Source organism: Phasianus colchicus, chromosome 8, assembly GCF_987193195.1.
Source record: "Phasianus colchicus chromosome 8, bPhaCol1.hap1.1, whole genome shotgun sequence".
NCBI lineage: Eukaryota > Metazoa > Chordata > Aves > Galliformes > Phasianidae > Phasianus > Phasianus colchicus.
This window is the reverse complement of record NC_143443.1, coordinates 5,967,849-5,991,176: the sequence shown is the minus strand read 5'-3', so window position 1 is coordinate 5,991,176 and position 23,328 is coordinate 5,967,849. Positions and strand designations below refer to the sequence as shown.

Here is a 23,328-nt window from a genome sequence, read left to right as displayed (position 1 = left end):
TGTATCTGGGAGGTGGAGAAACTACAGTGAGAGGAGGCAGGAATGAATTAAAGGTATGTAACAGATTCCAGATGAGGAACATCTAAATAGTTTAGGACTGTCTCATTTATTTTAGCTGAAAGAAAGATGAGGAGTGGATATCCTAAAAGTGGATGGTGGTATCCTAAAAGAATAGCACAGAGTGAAGAGGAAATGAGTGTTTGTTCTTCTAGTACAACAGTGAAGGGGCACTATATGAATGTTCTAAGCAGATATGGTTTTCAAAAACTGACAAAAGGAATTAATTAATTAGATAATGCTGTGGAACTTCTTGTTAAGTGATGCTGAGGATGCTAAGTGTTCACATGAGATTTTGAAAGGAGTTGTACAAATCCCTAATAGGGAGATCCTGTTGGCTTCTATGTAGTTACTGTGATGATCTCTGGAGATATTTGGAATGCTGATTACTCCAAGCAAAGGCGATGTTCTGAGAGAGTGCTGCTGATGAGTTGCCTTGCTTGCTGTTGAACTTTGCTAGGTGTCTTTTCTTGATCCCAGTTGGATAAGATTTGTGCCTACAGTGTACATTTGTACATTTTTGCATTCTTAGAACTTTGAGTTGAAGATGGGGGGCAGAAGTGACAATACAGGTTGTATTCTGATGTAGCACCAATATAAGAAGTTGCTGAGATAGAAGCATACAGTTTCTCTTATTTCTTCTAGGGCACAGTAGTTAAGGGAAAACACTTCAAATAAACATGAGTTGACAGTGCTTATGCCTTTGAAAATCTGTTTTTTTTTGGGCACACTGCAGAACTTTAGCCCCTTCGTGCTAATGATGCAAATAGAAGGCATGAACAGGTTTTGCTGTTGGTATCTCTACGAAGATGCTCTCTCATGATCCATTCTATAATACTCACTTTCCAGTGGCTGCATTTGGCTTTAGATGTATGAAAAAGCATGTGCATGCTTGCAGTGACTATGGATGTTTTCTTGTCTTGCTGTCTTCTGAGAAAGCTGTCTGAAGCCAGTCAATCTGTGTGTAGATTCTTGTCATCTTATTTGTTGATTCCTTGTAATCCAGCATTTTGTGCAAGGAATGCTTTGTTTTGCAAACTTTATTACAGACAGTTGTTTTCTTTTACAAAAGAAGCTGCTTCATTTGTACGTTGGGATTTATTCTATGAAATTGAATGAAACATGTTAATGCTCTTTTTAAAAGGGCAGTTTCTTCTATTTAATTGCTGAGAGAAATCTTTGGCATGAAGGGAAAGGAACCATGTAGTATGCTAGTTTGTCTTGTGTACAGTCTTTTGATAAGAAACTTAAAACATAAGTATGTGCAGTATAAATATGCAAAAAATATCTTTTATACATGCAGCCTTTCCTATTTTCTGTAAATATCATATGTCCATATCATATATTATCTAGATTTTGGCATTTATATGGATATGTGCACGTAGTTTAAGATACTGCTTTTTTCCTTTGTGGATGTTCTGTATGGTTTCCAGATTTCAGGAGGGTGGTCTTAGTGGTGCAGCATATGATGACTTTCATTTCTGTCAGTCAATGCCACGTGCTTAGGAGTAATTCAGGCAAATGGAAGAAAACCATGGCAGTTTTCACTGGAAGACCTTGTGAGTTTGTCATGCTGAATTAGCCTTATAAAATATGGGTCATACCTACAGAATGTGCCTGCTGTGTTTGTTATGAAAGTTCTGTTTCTCCCTGGAATGTGTGTTGCTACGTAGTATAGTGGTGCATTGGCATGAACATTTCAAGAAAATGGGTAAGATGCAAGTAGTTGAGTTGAGGGAGCATGCTAGGTGTTTGACAGCTTAGTGTTTGCACCTGTGGCTCTCTACCAGAGCTGTGTCAGCTTCCTCTCCAGCAATTGGTTGTGCTTTCAGATCTCTGAGCTGATAGGAGTGAAATTAAGAAATGCTTCCTTTCCAAAACTGCAATTGCAAAGCATTATAGCCACAGAGTAGCACAGTCTGTGGCTTAGTCTTAATAACCTTTATTAAATAACCTTAAACTTAATTTCTTCATCTTCTTAAGATTGTTACTCGGACGATTTTAGAAACTATACTTCCATTTTCTACCACTGTTTCTGTATCTTCATCTAAATAAGAGACTATAAGTGCAACGTACCTGAAGATGATGTGACTGTAGTATAATCTAGTTGCATTGTGGTTGAGCACTGCATTTTAATTCATTTCTTGAAACAGATTACACTGTTTTTAGGAACACCTTTAGCAACTGTTAAGTACGTGCATATCTTGGGAGATTTTTGGTTCTGATAATGCTTTACATCATGCGTCTCCTAGCAGGTCTTAGAAATTCTCCTGTATGTTTTGTTGTTTGAATGACTTGCTGGAAAACAATAAACAAACAAGTGCTGTAATCAGTGGTATTGGCAGAGAGAGAATTTTGAAGTGCCACGTTGTTCTGGTGAGTGGTTTTTTGATAAATCATTTTTATAATTGTTTGGACAGTACTAACAGAAGTGAGCATTGTACAGAGATGTCAACACGGCAAAGGTAGGCTTTTAAGCAAGAAATCAAATGTCCCAAGGCTGAAAATAGCCTATCTGTTGTTCTTTGCCAGATTTCATTTTAGTCCAGATGTTTTCAAACAATTTTCATTACATCAGATTATCTTTTCCAAATCTAAACTGAAAGGTCTTTTGAATGTGCCACGAAGGGTTTCCTTTTCATAGCAACAGAAATATTGTCCCCATTGTACAAAATGTAAGCTTTTCTGGAGGGAGAGGGAAATAAGCATCTTGTATGCTTTGAAAAACATTAGTAGCTCATCATTGTCAAGGTGAAATAGCAATGTGTGCTGAGTGACAGGCTTATTATTGTTAGCTAAATAAATATTGTTATTTTTTCTTCTTCCCAGTAGAAGAGTTGAGTGTCTTAAGTGTTATTTTGTAAACACCATCACAGTAACTATTGAGTCATCTCAGAATTATCAGGGAAGGGATTGCTCTGTATACCAGGTGTAGAGTTATACTTATATTGTGTCTGAAGTACTTGTGCATATATGAAGTTACATTTTTACGATCTCTTCTATCCCAAATGAGTATAAGAAACTTATTTTGGTTGCTGTGCTTTTCTTCAGCTGCTTTATGCCCTTAGAATTGTAATATCTGGAACATTGATAATTTAAAACAGAACAAAACAAAAGGTCGTCATCAACACTCATGAGAAACTCTCTGAAACAGCTGTAGTTAAATGTAATGACTTTTGAATGTCAGTTCAAAAGTTCTTAGCAGATGATTTGAATATCACAGTGGTATTAAACTTCCACCCCCAGCCCAAGTGCTCTGGGGAGGTAAAAGATTGGGGTGAAGCTGGGCACAGATCTTTTTCATGCTTACCTCTTCTGTAGAAACAAAACAATTGCCCTTTTCAGCAACTGTACTCGCCTAGAGAAAATCATAAGCATTTGGAAAGCTGTCTTTTGGTCTTTACAGGAATCCACCCTTGCTTTGGAAGTGGTTGTGGCTCTTCTGTTCAGGATAGGACTGCTTTTTAGGAATGTACAGGTGGAGTTTACTCGGAGCTTATGGCAAATCAGGATTCAGGTTTCACTCACTGACAGTAAGACAGTGGGTGAGGTTAGAGTACCAGTATTGTGAAGTATAAAATGTGTTTTTAAAACCATCAGAGGGAGATGCAAAAATATTGTCTTCCTTTCTCTCATAAATAACTGTATTTTATCTAGAATGCTAAAAAGCTTTAAAAGCAAAGCTGCTGCTGTTAGGGATGATACACCTGAGAGAGCATTTCAGGGCTGGATTGGCAGAAGACGTGAATGAGGCTTCAAGGAAAAAAAAAAAAACAAAAATGAATTAACCTCTGTCTTGTTAGCTGTCTTATTTTTTCCTTTTGAAGTGTCAGTTTGTGGTTTTGATAAATGTCAGAAGCATTCTTCCTCTCAAATAAGGTTCTTCCTGCATAATCTGGTTCTGTGTTGTTTTTTTCCTCCTCCCTCCAAAGATTACTTTGTCTTTTCTCTAGTTTCTAATCGGACAAGTGCTCAAGAAATGAGATGGATTTGACAGCCAAATGTGTTTCCTGCTGAATTAGTTCTGTAAGGGAACTAACTATAAGGAGCCAGATGTCAGTATATTCTTTCCTGCAGCTATGGAAGTTCATTAATTTAGTAAAACAGAATCTAAACAAAAACATCAGGGGGTTTGTGTCCCTCTCAGCCTCCTCCTCCTGACTTTGCTGCCAGAGTTCAAGCTTGTTTATACGTATAATTTTTTGCTTTACGACAAATAGTCTGTTATGCATACAAGTTAGTGGGCTGCAGCCTAGTGTCTCTGTCTACTTCCAGGTATGTCAGTAATTTAGGCGTTTGTTTAAATGGATTTCATCTATTCAATCCAGAAGAAAACTCTTTCACATGGAGTATGACTTAGAAGTTTTTTCCTTCCAGGTGTATTTAGCTAATATTAGTTTTAAAAGATGTGATCAACATTTGTTTGGGCTTCAGTCTTTGTTCTAAGTTCTCTTTCCAGCTGTTTTAAATAACCTACTGAGTCAGTCTGTTTTCAGGATTCTCAAGCATTTAAAAGCATGTGTAACAAGGGCTAGGGGAAGAGAGTGAGTGCACCTTGGCAATCTGAGGCTCTTTTAGTCTTTGGTAAAAGACTCAAATGTAATAGATGATGACTTGATTGTTTCACTGACAGTGAGAAGCACAAACCATGGACAAAAAGCATTGGACATCTGTATGAGGCAGGAGAGCAAGCAGATAAGTACTGGCTGTTGGGGAATTAAGGGAAAAGGAAGACAACATTGCACACCACATCAAGGACTGGCTCTGGGATTGCTTAAATATGCTGAAATTTTTCTGTAAGAATCATCTTAAAGGAAAATGTTGGTATGAGTGGAGATAGTTCAGGTCATCTTGAACGTCTTTGGAATACACTTAACGTTATTTCAGTTTCCCACTTTTTATTGAAACGTTATCATTTTTGAGAAGTGGACGTGCTCATCTTGCAGAGCAGCTGAGCTTTTATCTCAAGTCAGTGACAAGAACCTTTTGGAAGACAGACATAGTATATGCTGAATGGGAGGGGAAAAGCATTTAAAATGCTTATGAATAGAAAAAGACTGTTAGCACACTTTGGAAAGGTCTGAGAAAACCATTCCGAATTGTGTTAGGCTTGATAGCTCAGATTCACACCAGGTTCCTTTCGTGTGGCACTGGGCAAGCTCTTCTCTTGGCAGAAGTGTGAGTAGCATTCCTTTGGTCACATATCTTTTTAAATTCTTGTCTTTGAATTGCAGACCTGAAGGAGTGTAGTAGTGTTGTCTAGGTAGATTATCCATGCACCATGCTGCACTTTTGTTTGCAGCTGAGTTTCTTAGCTTGAAAGCATTCATCATGTACATCTTGGTGTTGTGTAAAAATAGAGAGTGTTTTATTTGAGACAGTGTAAAGGTACTGAAGAAAATAAAGTATTGAAATTAGGGGAATGAATTTACTGTAAGTGCAAAGAAGTTACTCCATTTGTCTAATTCGTTAGTTAGAGACCATTACCACCTGTAACCTTATGACTTCGAACATGAAAATAATTAGGAAGGCTGTTACTGGGAAGGCAGCTCAGTCTAGAAGCTGATAGTGCAAACAAATGAGTTTTAAGGTAGCACAGACAGTGCAGTGGCAGCTGGGAAAGAAACAAAACTCAGAAGGCTGTAATCCCTTAGAATGAGAGAATCAGGAGTCTCAATGAATGCCTCTTTTCCCCCTCCAACCTTAAGAAAGTGGTTCAGTTGGTCATTGTCCAGCCACAAAAGGATAATGTAAGGAAATAAAAACAAATTGAAAACATTAAGCCACTGCTGTCCTAGCACATTGTTTTGCCTGTTAACCTGATTATTCTGCCTTCCCATGTGATAGATGGAGGTGTCCAAGCTTCTGCTCTGTATACATAGCTTGTTTGGTTTGATGAGCTGTCAGATTTAGATTTAAACTCTACCATGGCTATCAACCCGTGCTACCTCAGATTCTTCTTACTTGAACTGTCAGCCATGCTCATTCATTACATTTTGGAGGACTAGTTTATAGTGACAGGAGGCCATTACTTACAGCAGTGTTTAGTCAAGCTTCTTTGCTGCACTATAAATGTTCGTTTTTCAAAATTGCAATGCAAGTTGGGCCAAGAGCTCTCACTTGTGCTGCTTCTTTAAGAGCCATTTGCACCTTTCGGTTTTGAGCCCTAAGTCATGTTAATTTAATAAATCACCCCAGTGCAAATGCAGTTGAAATCACCAGTGATTGCTTTGGAAAAAGACAGTTTGTGTTTTCTAACTCTGATTCCATGTAGCTTTTCCCTTGGAAATACCCACTACTTTTATTTCATTCCTAATTTGTTTTTGCATGATTGGAGGGCTATTAATAATTTAAGATGCAGATACTAAGCATTTAAAATTGAAATTCAGTCTTTTCTCTTAACTTTTGCATAGTTGTAACCATTTAAAAGATTGCACATGTTTAAAAGCTACTGAATCACTGCAGATATTTCTGCAGTAGGAGGTTTGCTTTGGTAAGATGCTTACTTAACAGCTTCACACCAACTAAAACATTGTTACCTCAGTGAGAAGAGTTGCCTCTGTACTCCGCTGACCAGGGGGACTGCCTGGTTCTCTTACATGTTTCCCGGCCTTGAGCCATGTCAATATTTCAGGACCTTTTGGTAAGCTGGTTTGACTTGCTAATGCAGTGGAACACAATCCCTCAGATTATTATCCTGTGAGGTTAGCCAGCTGAAGGATCTCAGGAGCATGGGGTAGATGTGTCTGGGTGTAAAGAATGGCACATCCCTCCTTCAGCAACAATAAATAAGGATATGTAATATGACTCCAAATATGCTGCATTTTATTCAGTACAAGTTATCACTTCTGAAGAGAGTTCTGTTCTCAAAAAATCTTTATTCATTTTTGTGCCCAGGTATTCTTTGTGCTGCTGTGGGGTTCTCCCTGGTTAGTGTTTACGTGGCGGAATGTCTGTCAGATGGAGCTTCTGGGGAGAAGTGAAAGCTGTACTTAAATAGGAGTGCATTCAGAACCACGAGTGCTTAGGCTTCCTGGTGTTTCAGCCAGAGAAGAACAGAGGTGAGGGTTCCTTGGCAAGGTCTGTGAGCTTAGCACTCCCATAGATTGTTTTTATGTTGTGGGATCTTTTAAATGACTTGTCTTGTGGCAGTGTAGCCCTTTAAAGAACAAAACACAACAACAAACGCTCATTTGTTATGTAGACATAGGAATAATCTGCCTGAAGTCCAGTGAAAATGCATCTGAGCATTTACAGTTCCGGATTTAGGTGGATTTCTAGTGGATATCTAGTAGAAGTAGGAATAATAGCATTAGGAAGGTGAGAAGAAGCAGCACAGTCTAAGCTTTAAAAGTACTTCCTAGTTACATATTCTGCATCAGCTGAGCAGTTCCTGGCCCTACCTCTGCTTAGGGAAGAAATCGTCTCATACTATTGTTGTATTGTCTTAAAAGAAGCATAAAGAAAAGGTTGAAGCCTTGACAGTTCTGACAAAGTCCGGTGCCAATGTGTGTCACCAGATAAGTGATACTGCATAGTCTGTGGCAGTCAGCAAAGCATGGCAGCCACTATTTATATGTCAGTTTTAAAAGAGAGGAAGCATTGCCCAAAGGGGAGAGAATATCAGAATTTGACAGCCCAGTAGACATCAGAGGTTAAATGTCATCTTTTGAATAGATTTAACTTACATAGTCATTTTATTTATTGAGGTCTGAATTTCAAGTTCTTAATACTACTTTTGTTTCTTTCTGCTACTTAAAAACATTGCATCTAAGAACAAAGAAAAGCTTCCTGCTAGAGCAGATAATGGTAAAGATGAGGTGTTTGCAATATCTGACCTGTGCTGTATAAAAATGTGTGTATGCAGCCAATGGCAATAGAAAAGAGAATCATTTAACCCAAGTGTTATGTTCCTGCTCAATTAAATATTTTTCAGATCTTTTAGGCTTGCTGTTCTTTGGAAGTTTTTGTTTATCTCCCTGAGCAGCATACATAGTGTATGGGAAGTGACTATGTAGGTACTGGCATTGTTCTTCTGTTTTCCTCTACACTTCCCTGCCATGTGTTGTTTGTCCTTTGAGAGTATTTGTATGTTGGGTTTTTTTGTTTTTAAACTTCCTGAGCACACTTAGTCTTTTGTATCACTTCAGAAAGAATGGAGTAGTGCAGAGAGATGCTTCTGTGGTTATTTTAATGATCTTGGAAGAACTGAAATTGTGGGCCTTTACACAATGTTTCTGGCTTGTATCACATGGAGTGCAGTGTGCTTTACAAAGTAAATGCCTTATTTTCCTTTGGTTGAACTCAGAGCTGGCGGCTGTGACTGAGAAGAGAGATTCTGGGTCAGTGCTGACAACTCTGTGTGCTTTGGCAGCCAAATATGCGACAGTGGGCCTGACAGTGTGGGATGGGAGCGGAGAATAAGGCTGAGGAGCTTGACATGACCACGTCTGCAGTGTAAAAGCCCCGAGAAGCATTCTGAAACATGGATGTGCCCGTGCCTGTCTTTTGAGTGCAGTCAGTTCTGGGAACACAGTTAAAGAAAGAAGCTGAAGACCTTGCAGCTTCAGCATGCAGGAACTTGAGGCTGCAACAATTTTCATGTGTGAACCAGTGGCTCTGGATTTTGGGGAAATGTGATGGGGTATGGCCAGGCTTGCATGCTCTTGCAGCATTTCATGTTGCAGATGCTGAGGACCATTGGTCTGACACAGCAGTGTATCCTTAACAGGGCAGTGTCACAGATCCTTGCCTCAGACTATGACCTGCATTATCAAAGGAAATTGAATCTTTTGAATGCTTTAGTGGTAATGTAGTGATTTATATATGTGAATGTAATTTATGTGATTTTTTTTTTATGTTATGAATTTCATTAATTGTTTTGAAAAATATGATCAAATGAACTTAAGATTCCTTCATAGTGCATTGATCACATGCTTTCTCAGCTGCAACTTATGAGAGAGAGTTGTTCCTGTACTTCAAGCTAGAGTAGGTAACATTCAGTGAGATACTATGATTAAAAAATTCTAAGCATTTGATTTGCATTAGTCTAATAGGGTCTTTTTCATCTCTTTTGAAAGGGCTCTGTTTTCAAAAAAATGTTTTGTACATTTTGTCATTTTTGAGTTAAAAGCTTTTTAAAATTGTTGTTTATTTACTTATTTCCCTTTTTAACTAGGTTCTTGAAGATGCGGAGGCCCAGCATTTATTCCAGTCCATTCTTCCTGATATGGTCAAGCTGGCGCTCTGTCTTCCTACCATCTGCACACAGGTAAGCAAACACAGCTAGCTAGCTAAGTGCTCTCAAGCAGACCAGTTTTCTGTAAAGTAATACTCATGATTAAGGTCAAAGGATCAGTCTCTGTTATATTCTTAATAAAAAATAAGGCTTTTGTACTGAACGTAGCTGAGGCCTAGGGAACAGAATGGATCATACTTATCAACTGGAGAACTTGAATGATGTTAACACACACAATTTCTGCATTTTAGAACTCTTAATCATAGAAGTAGTTTTTTCATAAAGCCTTCTCTGGGAGCAGTGTTAATTCTGCTGTGAGCATCACAGTACTTGTGCACATTCCAACTTCAATTCTTCGCTGTTGTGAGAGGAATCAGTTCTGTAGGTCTTAAAGCTAATGGAAACCTTATTGTGAATAATTTCATTGAAGTGAATAGGATTGAGGATGGGATAGGATAACACATTAGCAGGGTTAGGACTCTAATCTGCATGCTCTTTTGTCATGCTTTTCTTAATTGATTTGGTTGAACTGGAGCAGGAAAATCTCCCTGCTACTACTAATAGACAATTTCAAATAGTGCAAATATTCCTTAAGCACTTGTTCAGCTAGTCACTGCTGGGAGGATGTTTTTTATGATGTTAGCAACTTTCTAAACACAGTCAAGCATAGGACTCACTAGGTCACACAGTAGTGCCTATCGTAAAGAGAAGTATTTGTAGTGTTAAGCAGTATAAATGTTTAAGAATTTTGTCAGACTTATTTTTTTGTCATATGTAAAAATAGACTTACAGAACTTAGTGGAGAGAGCTTTTTAGGCTTCTTTCCCTCCCTCTGTGTGACTTCAGACGTCGTAATACAGCTTGTTAATGAAATAGTCAGAAGACAGAATGAGATACACAGTGAATGTAATAATTATAAGAATGAAAGAAACTCTCTTGTGGAGTCAACAGAGCTGTGTATTCAACAGTGTAAATTAGCAACAGCTTCTATATTCACAGCTAAAAGGATTAAATCATGTCTGTTTAGCTTCCTGGAGCTAAGCTAATGGTGATGGCTGAGAAAGTTGGAAGAGGCAGTCAGAATGGTTCTCTCCCTGCTATCAAGGGGATTTATCGTAATTGTTACTGAACTCCTTGGTAAACAGACATTTTTATCCTGGTCATGTAAGCATATTGTTTTTAAATAGAATGACTGGAATATGACAAGGGAAAATCTCATATCAAGAGACAAAGCCTAATAAAAGGAAAGGTGGCAGTACTTTAGTTTGGTTTTCACTCCTTTGTTTCTTTGTAAGTTGGAGAAACTCTGTCCAGAGTCAAAACACCAAAAGACCAAAATTAGGCTGTGCTTTTTTGATTATAAAAGCTTTTTTTTTTCCCCCTCTGATTATAAAAGATTTGTTAATAATTTACTTCATGCAAAGGTTCAGTCTGTTTCTTGATTCAGGGAGGCCAGGAATAAAAAAAAATTGAGCCATTGGGTGGCAATTGTGGAAAGACCTTCACCTTCCTTTGTAAACTGTGAAGCGTGGTTATTGTAGCTGAAAACACTCCTTAGTAGGCTCTTAGGTATTCAACTATTAAAGCTGATTTTTTTTTTACTTCAGTTTTTAAGATTGCCCACGAACTTCAAATACTGCATGTTTTTCCCCCTCAATTTCCACTGATTTTATTTGATAAGTTGTGTTTTCTTGGTCTCTTTTTTTATTATTGATTAGAAATCTGCAGTTTGTCAGCAAGCCTTTTCCCAATTGTCTTGAATAAACTGTTCTTGACTTTAATAGTTCTGCTGATTAAAGGGTTCACCACTGGCTTAAATTAGTCTTGCTCTAATTTAACAAATGTAATTTTGTGCTCCTGTTTTTTCTTTTAAAATGGGTAAGCTAATTATTTTTCTCTCTCCTTCCCTCCCTTTTCTCCTGGCCCTCCCTCCCCCTCACCTCTTTTGTTCCCACTTGGTAGCCAATACCTCTGCTGAAACAAAAGATGAATCACTCCATCACAATGTCACAGGAACAGATTGCTAGTTTTTTGGCCAATGCTTTCTTCTGTACTTTTCCACGTCGCAATGCGAAGATGAAGTCTGAGTATTCCAGTTATCCAGACATTAACTTCAACAGGTATGGCACTTAGGGAAAAATGGAGCTGATAATTCTTCAATGAAAATAATATTTTTGTCATTCAGGGGAGAAACCTGTTTCTTCTACCATGTTTTAAGAAGATTGTTGTCACTATTTTCAACAGTTTACATTTCTTTTTTCTTTTTTTTTTTTTTAACTTATCAGGGACCAGGAGTTTGTGTAACTGTAAGAAAGTTTCTTGTGCACAGGAATGTTTTATATTCCAAGTTTTCCTTTTGTTTCTGTGTGTGCACATGCACTAATACTCCTGCATGGACATAATTAAGTTAATGCAATTCTCTCCTTCCTTGTAGCCATTTGTCTACAAATGACATATTTCATTTGAGCTTTGTATATTTTATATGTATTTAAATGAAAAATCAGCATTCTCCCAGCCATGTTCCTGTTGTCATCTTGTGTCTACAGTGATAATCTGCAAATTGAGTCAGATTAACAGAACTTCACTCCTCATCAACCTAGTAAAGCTTTAAGACCACAATATGAATTTAACTGATGATATTTCGCTTTCTAAACAAATGCTTATTCTTTTCTTTTCCTCAACACTAGCATGCATACAGATTTGATTAAAGATTTTCTATCATCTTTTATTTCTTAAATGTTCTTATTTCAGTTATGGAAGGAGATAGTACTCTGCAGCAGGAAATGCTTTCATCCTCTAAGTCCACACAGACTTCTGATTAGAAATACAGATGGGTCAACCTTGCATTTAAACATTTATTATCTGGAGGTTTTCTTATTCCCTTGCAGTTTATACACGTAGTTTATATGCTCTGAACGCTGAGATGAAATATGAAGGTAGTGATACCTGTGATCCAGCGCTCTTGGACACTTAGTTGTGTCATAAGAGCCACAACAGGCTTGAATTTCCCAAATAAAGCAAGTCAGGTGTACTGATGCAATAATAATGGTTTTGGTACTTGCTGTCGTGAAGGGTTAGCATGAGCTTTTCTGAAGTATTCTGAAGAGAGACCAGAAAACTGTACTGGGCAAAGGTTTGCTGACCAGGTTTTTGTTCCAATGGGGCAGTGGCATACACATTAGTGGGTGTTTGTGCCTCATAGGGCTCAGTGTGTTCGTAGTAACAACTAATTGGGGAGTAACTGTCCATTCATTAGGAAGGCTTACATCCAGTGCAGTACAAGTGTACAGTAAGGGTCTGGACAGGGTTCTATTTGACTGCTCCATCTACATACTTTTAGATGTTTGTTTTTTTTTTAAGGACTTACAAAGTATCAAGTTTTTATTGTGACTTAAGCATATTATGTATCAATTAGTTAAATTATCAGCTACCCAGTGAAATGCTGCAGAGTCACTGGAACACATTCATGGTCAATAAACATTGCACAGGTACATAAATTCACGGTAGTACAGTGTAGTAGTAGTGGTTAACTCAGGACTGAAAATTTGAACTACTTAAAAATGAAATAGTCTTGACTGTGTATTAGGGAAATAAATTACTGCCATAGATTTTAAAAATAACCTGTAAAAGCACTTAAACATTCAAAATTTGTGCCTTATTCTGGTCAGTCCTTGGTTTTCTCTTACTTTGCCTCTAAGTGCCATTGCTCAAAGTGAATTCCAGTATTATTGTTTTGAAGGGATAATACAACAGTCTTCAGACCTTCCTCTTACATTATATATGATGTAATGGTCAGCTTTAGGCCATGTAAGGAAGAAAGACACTTTTGTCTCAGTGCAAGAATGTTTACCAAACTGGAAGAAAGAAGGAAAGATGATGTTCTCTCTTTCCTGAGGATTAAAAATGTCTGCTTTTCAAGAGTTTGCGGATTTATGCATTTTTATAGAAGAACAATTTCCTTCTTAATACTTTATATTTTATCATTTGTCGGACCCCTTTGTTCATTATCAACTGCAAAATGCAGGTTGGTGAAATAGGAAAGGTGTCTGGCAGTAGCTAAAAATAAGAGGGAGTGTGTCAGTGAGAGGGGAACTGATGGGATAAAAGCTGAAGCCTGTCTAGTGGTGAAGAGAGCACTACAAGAAGTTGCACTGTTTTCCATCATGTTACTGTCTGTAAGTTGACTTAGATGAACTCTAAACCGATGGGAAGAGGATGGATGGTACCTCACTTGTTTTTTCCTCTTTCTGTCGATCTTGTATTGTCTCACCCTAGTAAGTTAGTTCTGTAAGAACAAGGAAGAACAACAAAATGCCATGCTTTCGGCTATTTCAGATATGCAAAGATGACAAGGCTTGTTTCACTGCAGCATGTATTTTTTAGGTTTTACAGGAAAGCCTTTCATGAAACTGAGTTCGTTCAAAAGGCAGCAGGCAATAGCTGAAGTTGAAGTGCTTGTGACTTTTTTTCTTTTGATACTAATGTTTTGATTTAAAGGCTTTGGGGACTATTGCTCTGCCCTGTTTAGGAATGGGCATAACGGATTGTTCTACACAGTAGCTCTTTTCCCCCACAGTCTTATTGTCTGCAGTTTTTTTCCAGACTCGGTTCTTTCCTCAGCATAATTTGTCTGCTGCATGACTGTGAATGGATTACTGTGTTCCTTGGGCACAGGAAAAAAATCTGCCATGGTTCTATAATGAAGCAAAATTACTGAGCGCATGTGAGAGAACTTATTTTTAACAAATGTTCCATAATTTCGCTATGCATGCGCTTTCTGCATTAATACAAAAGGTTTTCACCCCTTTCCTCAGCTCTTGAAATTGATAAAATTGAATTTTGTGCCCTAAGTTAGCAGTGCAACTGTATAGCCTGTTTCTTTCTTGTGCTTTCAGCTTTATGCAGCAATTGTTTATCATTCGCTTAATACAGACTTAAACATCAGTACCTGTTTGTACACTTCAGTTATGTTTGCTGTATTTTTTTTCAAGTACGGTTATGTCCCCCCTTCTTTTCAGTCTTTCCTTCTGTAGGTTTTTGTGTTACAAAGTAACTTATTATGATTACCACCCAACACCCCTAATCAAGATGCAAATCTGACATAACAGCAGATGCTCAATACAGAATACTGAGAATATACTTTTTTCTCTCTGTTCAGCTTTTTCTGTTGCACCGGTGCTTGGCACTGTTACTGTAGCATGATGGCATGTTGTTTGAGTGCACTAATAACTGCATCTGATTGGGAGGAAGGCCATCCTAACTGTTAGTATTAGCATAAATCATCTCCGCTTCATCTCTTCTGTCCCTCTTGCCAGTCGAGGGGGGGACAGAGGGAACATTCCTCATTTGACACTGCAACGCTTAGTTTAATAGCATGTTGTGACACCGAGTGCCTGTTTTGATTGTTCATTGTGCTGTGGAGGCCAAGTCACTCATATAATGAAATACTCTGTAATTTAATTAAATTCTTCCCTCTAGGACTTGGCAAGGATTGGCCTCTTGCAGTTCTTAAGTTATTAATAACATAATCCATTAAAAATGTAGTTAATAAAATGGAATTTGTAGTTCAGCTTTGAGAGCCAGGATATTTATGAATTTTAGTAAATGGAATCATGTCCATGTGGCCAAATATTATTAGAGCATACAAAATAGCATGAGGCATTGCTTCCCTTTATACCAAACATAAAGCCAAATTTTGCAAGTTCAATCTTTATCTTAAAAACATTTATATAATATATTAACGTGGAAGTGGATTGGGCAGCTTTGTGCAAAAATATTCCGTTACAACAGAAAGAATTGCATTTGTCCTCTTAACATTCTTACTGACACGTTTTTTGTAGAAGTTGCACACTGCTGGAATGTGAAGGATTAATTGCATCAGCTCTTCTGAGGTGATCTTTACAGTTGTGATGATGGTTGCATTTGAATGCAGTTTTTTTCTGGTAGTACAGAGAATGCATCTTTACTATGAGTAGTCTGTGGTGGTTTAGTGTATCGTTTTCATAAAAAGGGAGGAATGCTTATTATCCCTCCCCTCTTGAAATATATCAAAGCTAAGAGAAAACTATGCTCTTTTTACATTTATTTGTGAGAAAATACTGAAACAAATGCAGTGGAGTGTCAGGTGAGACTGTTCAGTGGAAGTTTTTCATGCCCTTGTTGACTGAGCCATCAGACCTGTGTCTTATTGCCTCAGCAGCTTGTAATTTAGAAAGCTACGAAGTCTGATTGTAAAAGAAATGTATAAAGGAAAAAAAAACCAAGAACCAAACAGCGATAATCTCTTGCAATCTTACCTCAGTTCTCCGGGTGACCAAAAAGAGAACTGGTTTGTCAAAGACCCCTTCTGCTTTTGCTGTACCTTTGATCTGTTCTTAGCTGTAGCATCAAGTTACAGTAACTTCACTGTTCTTTTTTGAAAAACGACCGTAGTTAAACCGAAGGCATTAGGCGTCTGTAGTAGCTGCCATCAAACCAAGTGAGGATGTATTGTAATTAAAGAGAGCATGTCTAATAACACAAACCTGGTGGATCTTCTGGCACGTATGTTAGTGAGATGCTCTGCTCTGAAACGACCAGTATTCTAGTAGGATTGACTTCTTCATCTTTATCGAGCAAGCTTTTAAAGCAATTTCAAGTGATTGGGAATGAGGGGGGCGAAAACAGTAGTTAAGATGTATATGTCTTTTCTGGAATGTATAATATATGAAAGGAAATGGGCAAACTGTATAGTACGTTTGTACAGGGGAATTGAAATCTAATTTACCAGTAATGCAATTGTCTCTTCATAAACAACATCAATTTTGCAACACTAATGAGTATTCCCTGGGGAATAAATTATCTGATGACTTTGAGAGAACTGGATTTGGACTGAGAGATGCATTGCTCCTCTGAAAAGTAGCTCTAGGTTTTTTTTTAGTTTTAGACACTGAGCATACAAAACTAGTCCTGTTACCCTGCTTCAGGTCTGTGTTCTTATTAGTATGGATTTAAATAATCTACTGTAAAAAATTAAAATTGGCATTTTTATGTGGCAGATGATGGTCTCGGAATAGATCAGTTCGACAGGACACCATTCTTAATAAGTCTAGTAATTGCTGTAGTGGTTACACAGTACTCTGAGTACCTCCTGGTTACTTCAGCAGACACAGTCGTTTGTTACAGAACTGAATTTTACTCTGCTGTGAGATGTTTTATTTTAGATGCTCAGTGTAAAACACTGCACCGTGCTGTTTGGTGCTGAGTACTTGGGGTTGGTATCTCAAGAGTCTCCAATCTGAAGATGAAGTTCTAATTAAACACAAAGGTGTTGCACATCCTTAAATAACTTGATGTGATGACGGTTGATACTTAGGACACAACAGTAAATAAGAAAGTGCCTGTGAGATTGAATTACCGAGTATGTTGTTTTTCTCCTATTTGATGCCAAGGGAGTTCAAAACCCCTAAATTGCTTTCTGTATGGGCTGTTTTAATACAGAAGGGTGGAATTCATGTTATTAAATGAAAATACACTAGGCACCAGATAAACAGAACTGACGTTACTGCACCTGACTTGTGTAAGTTCATGCTGTGTTTTCCTACTGTCATTTAACACAGAGGTGGCTCAGCAGCACACAATCATTCACTCAACCTCCCCCCCCCCCCCCCCCCCCCCGCCCTCTTTCCAGTGGAATAGAAGAGAGAATTGGGGGAAAAATACCCAAAACCATACAGTAGAACTCGTGGGCTGAGATAAAACTAAGAGAAAAAGAAGAAGATAATAATATGACAAGTGTGTGTGTATAACAAGTGATACACAAGCAATTGCTCACCACCCCCTGACTGATGCCCAGCTAGCCCCCTGAGCAGTGGAAGAGGTGACTCCCACCCCCTTCACAATTCCTCCTGCATGAAGTCATGTTGTATGGAGTATCCCTTTGGCCAGTTTCAGTCAGGTCTCCTAATTCTGTTCCCTCTCAGCTCCTTGGGCCCTTCACTGCAAATGGCCTTGGCTCTCTAGACAGCTGCTTAGGAGGCAACTGTACAATCAGTGTGTTATCAATGTTGCTTTTTCCTGGAATGAAAGCATAGTGTCACACCAGACACTCTGAAGAGAACAACTCCATCCCAGCTGAAACTAAGAAACCTGTCAGTATGTGTAAGGTTGAGATGGTGACTTTTCCTTTTGTGCTCACTAGTTGTTTATCTGCCTTTCATCTCAGGGCAGGTCATCTTGTTGGGCTTATCTACTTTAGACTGATGCCATGTCCTAAGTTCATTATTGAAGCTTTAGTATTCTGGAAAGCCTTAATTGTAGTTCTCACTTAAAATACTTTCAATAGCAACAGGACTTCCTACAAAGAATCTATATTTTATATTGAACTTGCCATTTTCAATTTGTTCAGATTTCCTCATCTTAAATTATGTGATTGACTTGTAAATATTTCAAGCTGTCTGGGGCAGTGATCGCCCAACTCTTCTCATCGCACACCCTTTATCAGAAAAAAAATTTCTGATATATGTACATTTATTTTTTTCTACTACATGCACACTTATTTATAAATGTTATACATATACTACTGTGCTAATATGGTCTATGCATTATGAAACATGCATGAAAAAGAGGAATGAAATATTGTGTTTCTCTTGGCAAGAGAAAATGTAATAGTGATAATGGAAACTCTTGCTGCTGTGCCACTTGTTAAGAAAAGTCTTCAGACAGTATCTGGCTGGAACTATATTCTATCTTTTCTCTGAAGTGAAGCTTTAGTGATTTAATTTTAGTGTGGTTTAAAATGTGGCTGGATATTTCTGTGTGGGTGGGAACCCCACCCCCAATACACAACCAATTGAAGATGCTTCAGTCAAAGAATACAGGTAACTAAGGTAATTCTCATTGTTTGTATACAATAGACTGACTTGTATACAGTAGACTGACTCTCAACAACTAGTTGTTGAGAGAGATTATTCTAGATCCTGTGCAATTGTATATGCACGTGTAATTGTATTATAAATTCTATATGCAGATCACATATTCAGTGGATTTTCTCCCTGTTCATGTTTACACCTATAGATTTCCTATATATTTCCTGAATATTCTATCTACAGGTAATCTTAAATATACATGTGACTAAAGTTACTATGAGCACAACTAAAGAAAAATGTCAAATAATATTGTGACAGAACTGTTACTGAAACAAAGTATTTTGGCCAACTCTGCAAATGAAAGCTTAGAAAAAAGGTTGCTTACAAATATGATAACATTTTTGAAAAAGGAAAACCTTTATTTTGCTCTCCAAACTTCATAAAGAAAAAAAGATTGCAGGAGAAAGATGGTAGGGATGATTCACTGTGCTCCCTGGTGCAACTGATGTAATCCGAAATGATTCATTTATTGTGCCAATTGACACATGATGAGGTTTTCTTTTAGGGTTGCATGATTCACTGTGAAATTTTAGCAGTTCAGATAGAGATTGTTAGCAATTGGGAATGCTCAGCTTTTAGATGTAAATAGCCCTTGGTCTTAGGGAGAGCAATAACAGTTGGAAGGTAACATCTGAGTGTGTCTTCACCCCTATGTGTATACGTGAACTTGAAATGTAACAAGATACAAAACCAAAGACACCTGTTCTATTCATTTTTCAAGTAGTTTGCTATTCTATACTGTTCTGAGTCTTAGGGTAGGTTCAGATTTGCACGTTAGAAACATAAGCGTACTCTGAAAAGTTCAAAAGAACCCAACTTGTGGATGGGAAGGTATGGTCTGGGGGTGGGACTCCAATTATTAGCTAGGAAAGTTTTCATGTAGCCACAGTGACTTAACAATCCACTTTTACTGTGCTATTGGCGCATCTACTGTCTTCTGTTTTTAAATCTCTGACCTTGGCTTGTCAGAACACCTAACTGTATCCCCATAGGCATATCTTGCTAATACATCTTTTATTTGATTAGCATCACTGCAGAGCTCTATTTGGTGGTCAGCCCCACAAGCTTTGTGCTCTGGTGTCTGGCTTCCTGCTAAGTGGAAGTTAGCTGCATGGCAGTAAGAACATCTTGTGCAGAGCAAAAATAGCTTACGTATGCAGTTAGAGGTAATATTTCAGTTGCTTCAGCTGAAAGTGGGGCTTGCAGTACTTTGCATTTGATTTAAAGTGCACTTCATTTGGCTGAATTCTTTAATTTGAATTAATGTTTTTTTGGCCTTGGGTTCTTGTCAGTAAATTGGTTACGTGGTTTCCACTTATATTTTTAGGTAGTTTTTTTTTTTTTTTTAAGTAGGATCTGTGTTCCAGCACTTAAAGAAGCATTTATTTGAATATATTACTGATGTCTTCATATAGCTTTGTTCTCCAAAACACAGATATGTGCACCAGAAGTAAAACCTTCCATAATGTTTCCCAACCGATGATCTCCAAAATAGTGTCCTAGATTAAAATGTTCCTAATTTTGCAATATTATCCTGTCTTAGTGAGAGCAGGTCTGGGCCATTTCTTATTTTTTATCATGCATTACTTTGTTCACAGAGATAACTGGTTACGTACACTGCATCTAAGACAGTATGGTTGCATGTATATATGGAGTGTAAGGTTTATGGTTTCATTTCTCTTCAGTTTCTACTTCTGACCTTAGTATAGCTTGGAATCACTGGCATCCTATGATACAGTGATATCACCATGATATAATGATGCCAGTATACATGTATGGTTTCTCTGGAAATGTAAAAGAACATATGAAGCAGTCAAAATTTAGCTGAACTAATACAGTAACCCCTAATAAATAGGTAGCTCCTATGAAGGTATATTACTAATTTTTAACCTATTAAAACATGTTAGAATTTTTCCGCTGATCCAATTGGCCTTGAAAACAAATCCCCTCATGTGCTAACTGCAGTAGAAGATGTGATGTATGGTTGCAAGATGCATATTGCATCCTAGGTCAAAATGCAGGTGACTTTTGAACCTCATTGTATTTTTCTGTCCCTATGCAAGGGGAATAACCTCCTGCAACACACAACGTTTGTGTCAGAACTTGGGCCTTTCCAAATTTTTCTGTGCCACCCTGTGATGTTTACACAGTGCTACATGGCTAGAATAGAAATACAGATCTCTCTTATCGTTATTGTAATTATGGAATGTGTTTGGGGAATAAATCTGCTGTAAATGAGATTTTTCAGAAGCAATTGACATTACTGTAGCTTTGATCCCAGGAGAGAAAGAAAAGAGCTGTTTATCACAGCTTTTACTGCGAGAAAAGACAGGCCAGTGCTGGACATCTCAGATTAAAATATATGTACATTAAAAAGTGTGTGTGTGTGTATAAATGTATTTGGTTGAAATGTCCTACTGACAGCTCCCGCATTTTGGTTTCATCCATTACTGTTACTTACCAGGTTCATCTTGTCACCATTTAGGTTGATCTGCCTTTTTTCAAACATAGTGTTTTCAGCTCTTGACTCTCCCTGCACAGTTTGCTAGGTAAGCTGAATCGTGTAACACCTTTGTGACGTGAAGAACTTACTGAGAATTGGCAACATAAGCGTGATTTTAAGTTGAAGTGAAGGGGCAAAAAAACCCATTGTAGGCATGGCTGGGCTAGTATATAAATGAACCAGTTTAAAGGACTTGTACCAAAGAAGACTTCCAGATAAAAAGTCAGAGATGATTTAGGCATTTAAACAAGACCTGCATGCACACCTTAACTTTCTTTTCTGAGTCCCTTATTAGTTAAGCAAGCGCAACCTGGTCCTAGACCTTGCAGATGGGTTTGTTTTGAAGTAGGCCATACACATATGAAACTCGACTGCCTGAAGTCCTGATTGGTTGTTCCAAGGCTGAAGGTTTTCATAAGATCTTTTCAACCTTAAAACTAGTTTCTTCTTTAACTTGATATAGATTTTGAATAAATATTGCGTAAGAATTTTTGAATACTAAGAAAAACCATCCTAGTTCACCACTGAAAGCTAAGTCTACCTGACAGCATTCCATTTTTAAAGGCAGACTGATGTTTTGATGCATGAAAACAAATGAATAATGTTGTGTCATTGCTTTACTTGCACTGTTGTTTTGTGGTTTATGGGGGTAAGGATTGGTAGGGGTGTTATAACTTGCATCCTCAGGGCTTTCACTGTGTCAGACATCTTTTAGTGACCTTCCTGCTCCAAGGATACTATTTCTGAAGTCCTCACTGTTCTTCCTCCCAGTTAAATTCCATTATGTATTGCCAATAACAATGCCTTGTCACTTTGCTGGAGGGGAAATTAAGTAATGTGCGTTCAAGTTGCCGGAAGAGGGATGATGCAGTAAAAATATTTCAGTTAACCTTAAAAGCATGCATTCACTTAATGGCTAAAAATTGGATGCTTCCTTTTAATGCTTAGTTTTTTACAGATGGGTTTGAGAATGCCAGGAGTAGCCCAGCGGATAAAGCCATTTTTATAGGGAGTGGATTAATCTCTTTAGAAATGCTGCTAGTACCATGCAGTTCATGAAAACAATGTAGTTGCCTTCATTCTTCTCAGAATTTCACTCAGCTGTAAGTAGGGTAAGGCATTTGGATCCTGGGGTGTTCAGTGTGTGTGTTTTCACCTCTGGGTCACCGATTTCAATGCAAGCTAGGTCATTGCAAATAAGTCTGATAGGTTTTTGGATCTTCCTTTTGAAATTATATTTTTTGATACTTCAAAATCAGCCTTATTACCTTCATCGGAAACTTTTCTAGCAGATCAACCTAAAAAACTAGCTTTATTTATTTATTATTATTGCCTTTCAAGTGCACTACATATATAAGCGTGTAAATATGCCTCCTGCTGGGAGTGCACAATCTCAGTATTTGTGTAGATTTCAGGACTGGTGCCTCTGTAACAAGGGATGTAAGGGTATTGGTTCCTGTGTGGGATCATGGCAGTTGAGGTGCAATGTAGCAGCATTGCAACTAAACGCTTTATTATGGAAAGAACTGTCTAGACAGCCCCGTTGTGTCCTACTTGTGTAATACTGAAGTGGCTGACATCAAGAAGGGCAGACTGTTTTTCAACTTTTACCTGTAAGTAGCCTAATGACTATGCTGTGCATCCCTGAAATCTCATCTAATTAATTTCGTCTTGTTTTCCAGATTGTTTGAAGGACGGTCACCAAGGAAGCCTGAGAAACTTAAGACCCTTTTCTGCTATTTTAGAAGAGTCACAGAAAAAAGTATGTACTTCATTTCTTTTTTTTTTTTTTTTTTTTGAGCTACAAAACATACATAGAGAATTTAATCCCATTAGATTTAGGAGTGGCTGTGCAGCATTATGATGAAAGTATCTAACAAAATCCAGCATGCTGAGTATGCTCATATTCTTTAGTGTCACTTGTCATGTATAGATAACACATGTAATTCAGTTTTTTGCATGAAGCTTATTCTGCATTACTTTTTTTTTCAGAGGTGGATGTGTTTGTGTAAAATATCCATATACAAATGTAGATTCAGATTATATTTGCACCCCTCCTTATTTACATATATATACAGTATATAAAGTGTGCACATTTCCATACGCATTATACAAATTTTGTGTTTGTATATAAAAATTAAAACATATGTGCATTGACTCAATGCACCTTATCAGAGTGAGAATGTAGAGAGAACTTAACACACGTGGTCATTAAAATCACCAGTGCCATAGCATCCTTCAGGATTTTGGTACAGTCTTCAGGTTTGCTGCAGCATGCACGCTTCGTGCTTTGACTGCAGCATTTGTAATTCAAAGCGATTTTTCCTTACTTTTCTTGGCATTTCAGGCTTTTTTGCTTCTGTTCTTCCAAAGCAAAGTTACTGTGAAGTTTTCCCAGTTGAAAATAAATTAGGTGATAGCAAGATGTGAGATGTCTTCAGCTTCTTTAGAAATGTGTGGTGTTTTCCCTAGCATCCTAGTCAGATGTTCTGCTGTTACCATTGATTAGAGCATAAACCTAAGCTCCCAAAAAAATACATCTATTTTTTGAGAGTGCTATAGCAGAGTTCATAAATTCCCTTTTTGAGGAGAAAGGGATTTGACTGCAGTTATGTATATCATAT

The 23,328-nt window shown here is 37.7% G+C and overlaps 1 protein-coding gene across 3 annotated transcripts in view; it reads left to right on the top strand.

Moving 5' to 3' along the window:
- Nucleotides 1–23,328, top strand: part of PARG (poly(ADP-ribose) glycohydrolase) — a 60,550-nt gene that overhangs the window by 14,717 nt on the left and 22,505 nt on the right. For all 3 annotated transcript variants that reach the window (XM_031602479.2, XM_031602478.2, XM_090144777.1), the window contains 3 exons: nucleotides 9,236–9,328; nucleotides 11,258–11,415; nucleotides 22,387–22,466. In XM_031602479.2, coding sequence (XP_031458339.2) covers nucleotides 9,236–9,328; nucleotides 11,258–11,415; nucleotides 22,387–22,466 — 331 coding nt within the window. The remainder of the gene's footprint in view (nucleotides 1–9,235; nucleotides 9,329–11,257; nucleotides 11,416–22,386; nucleotides 22,467–23,328) is intronic.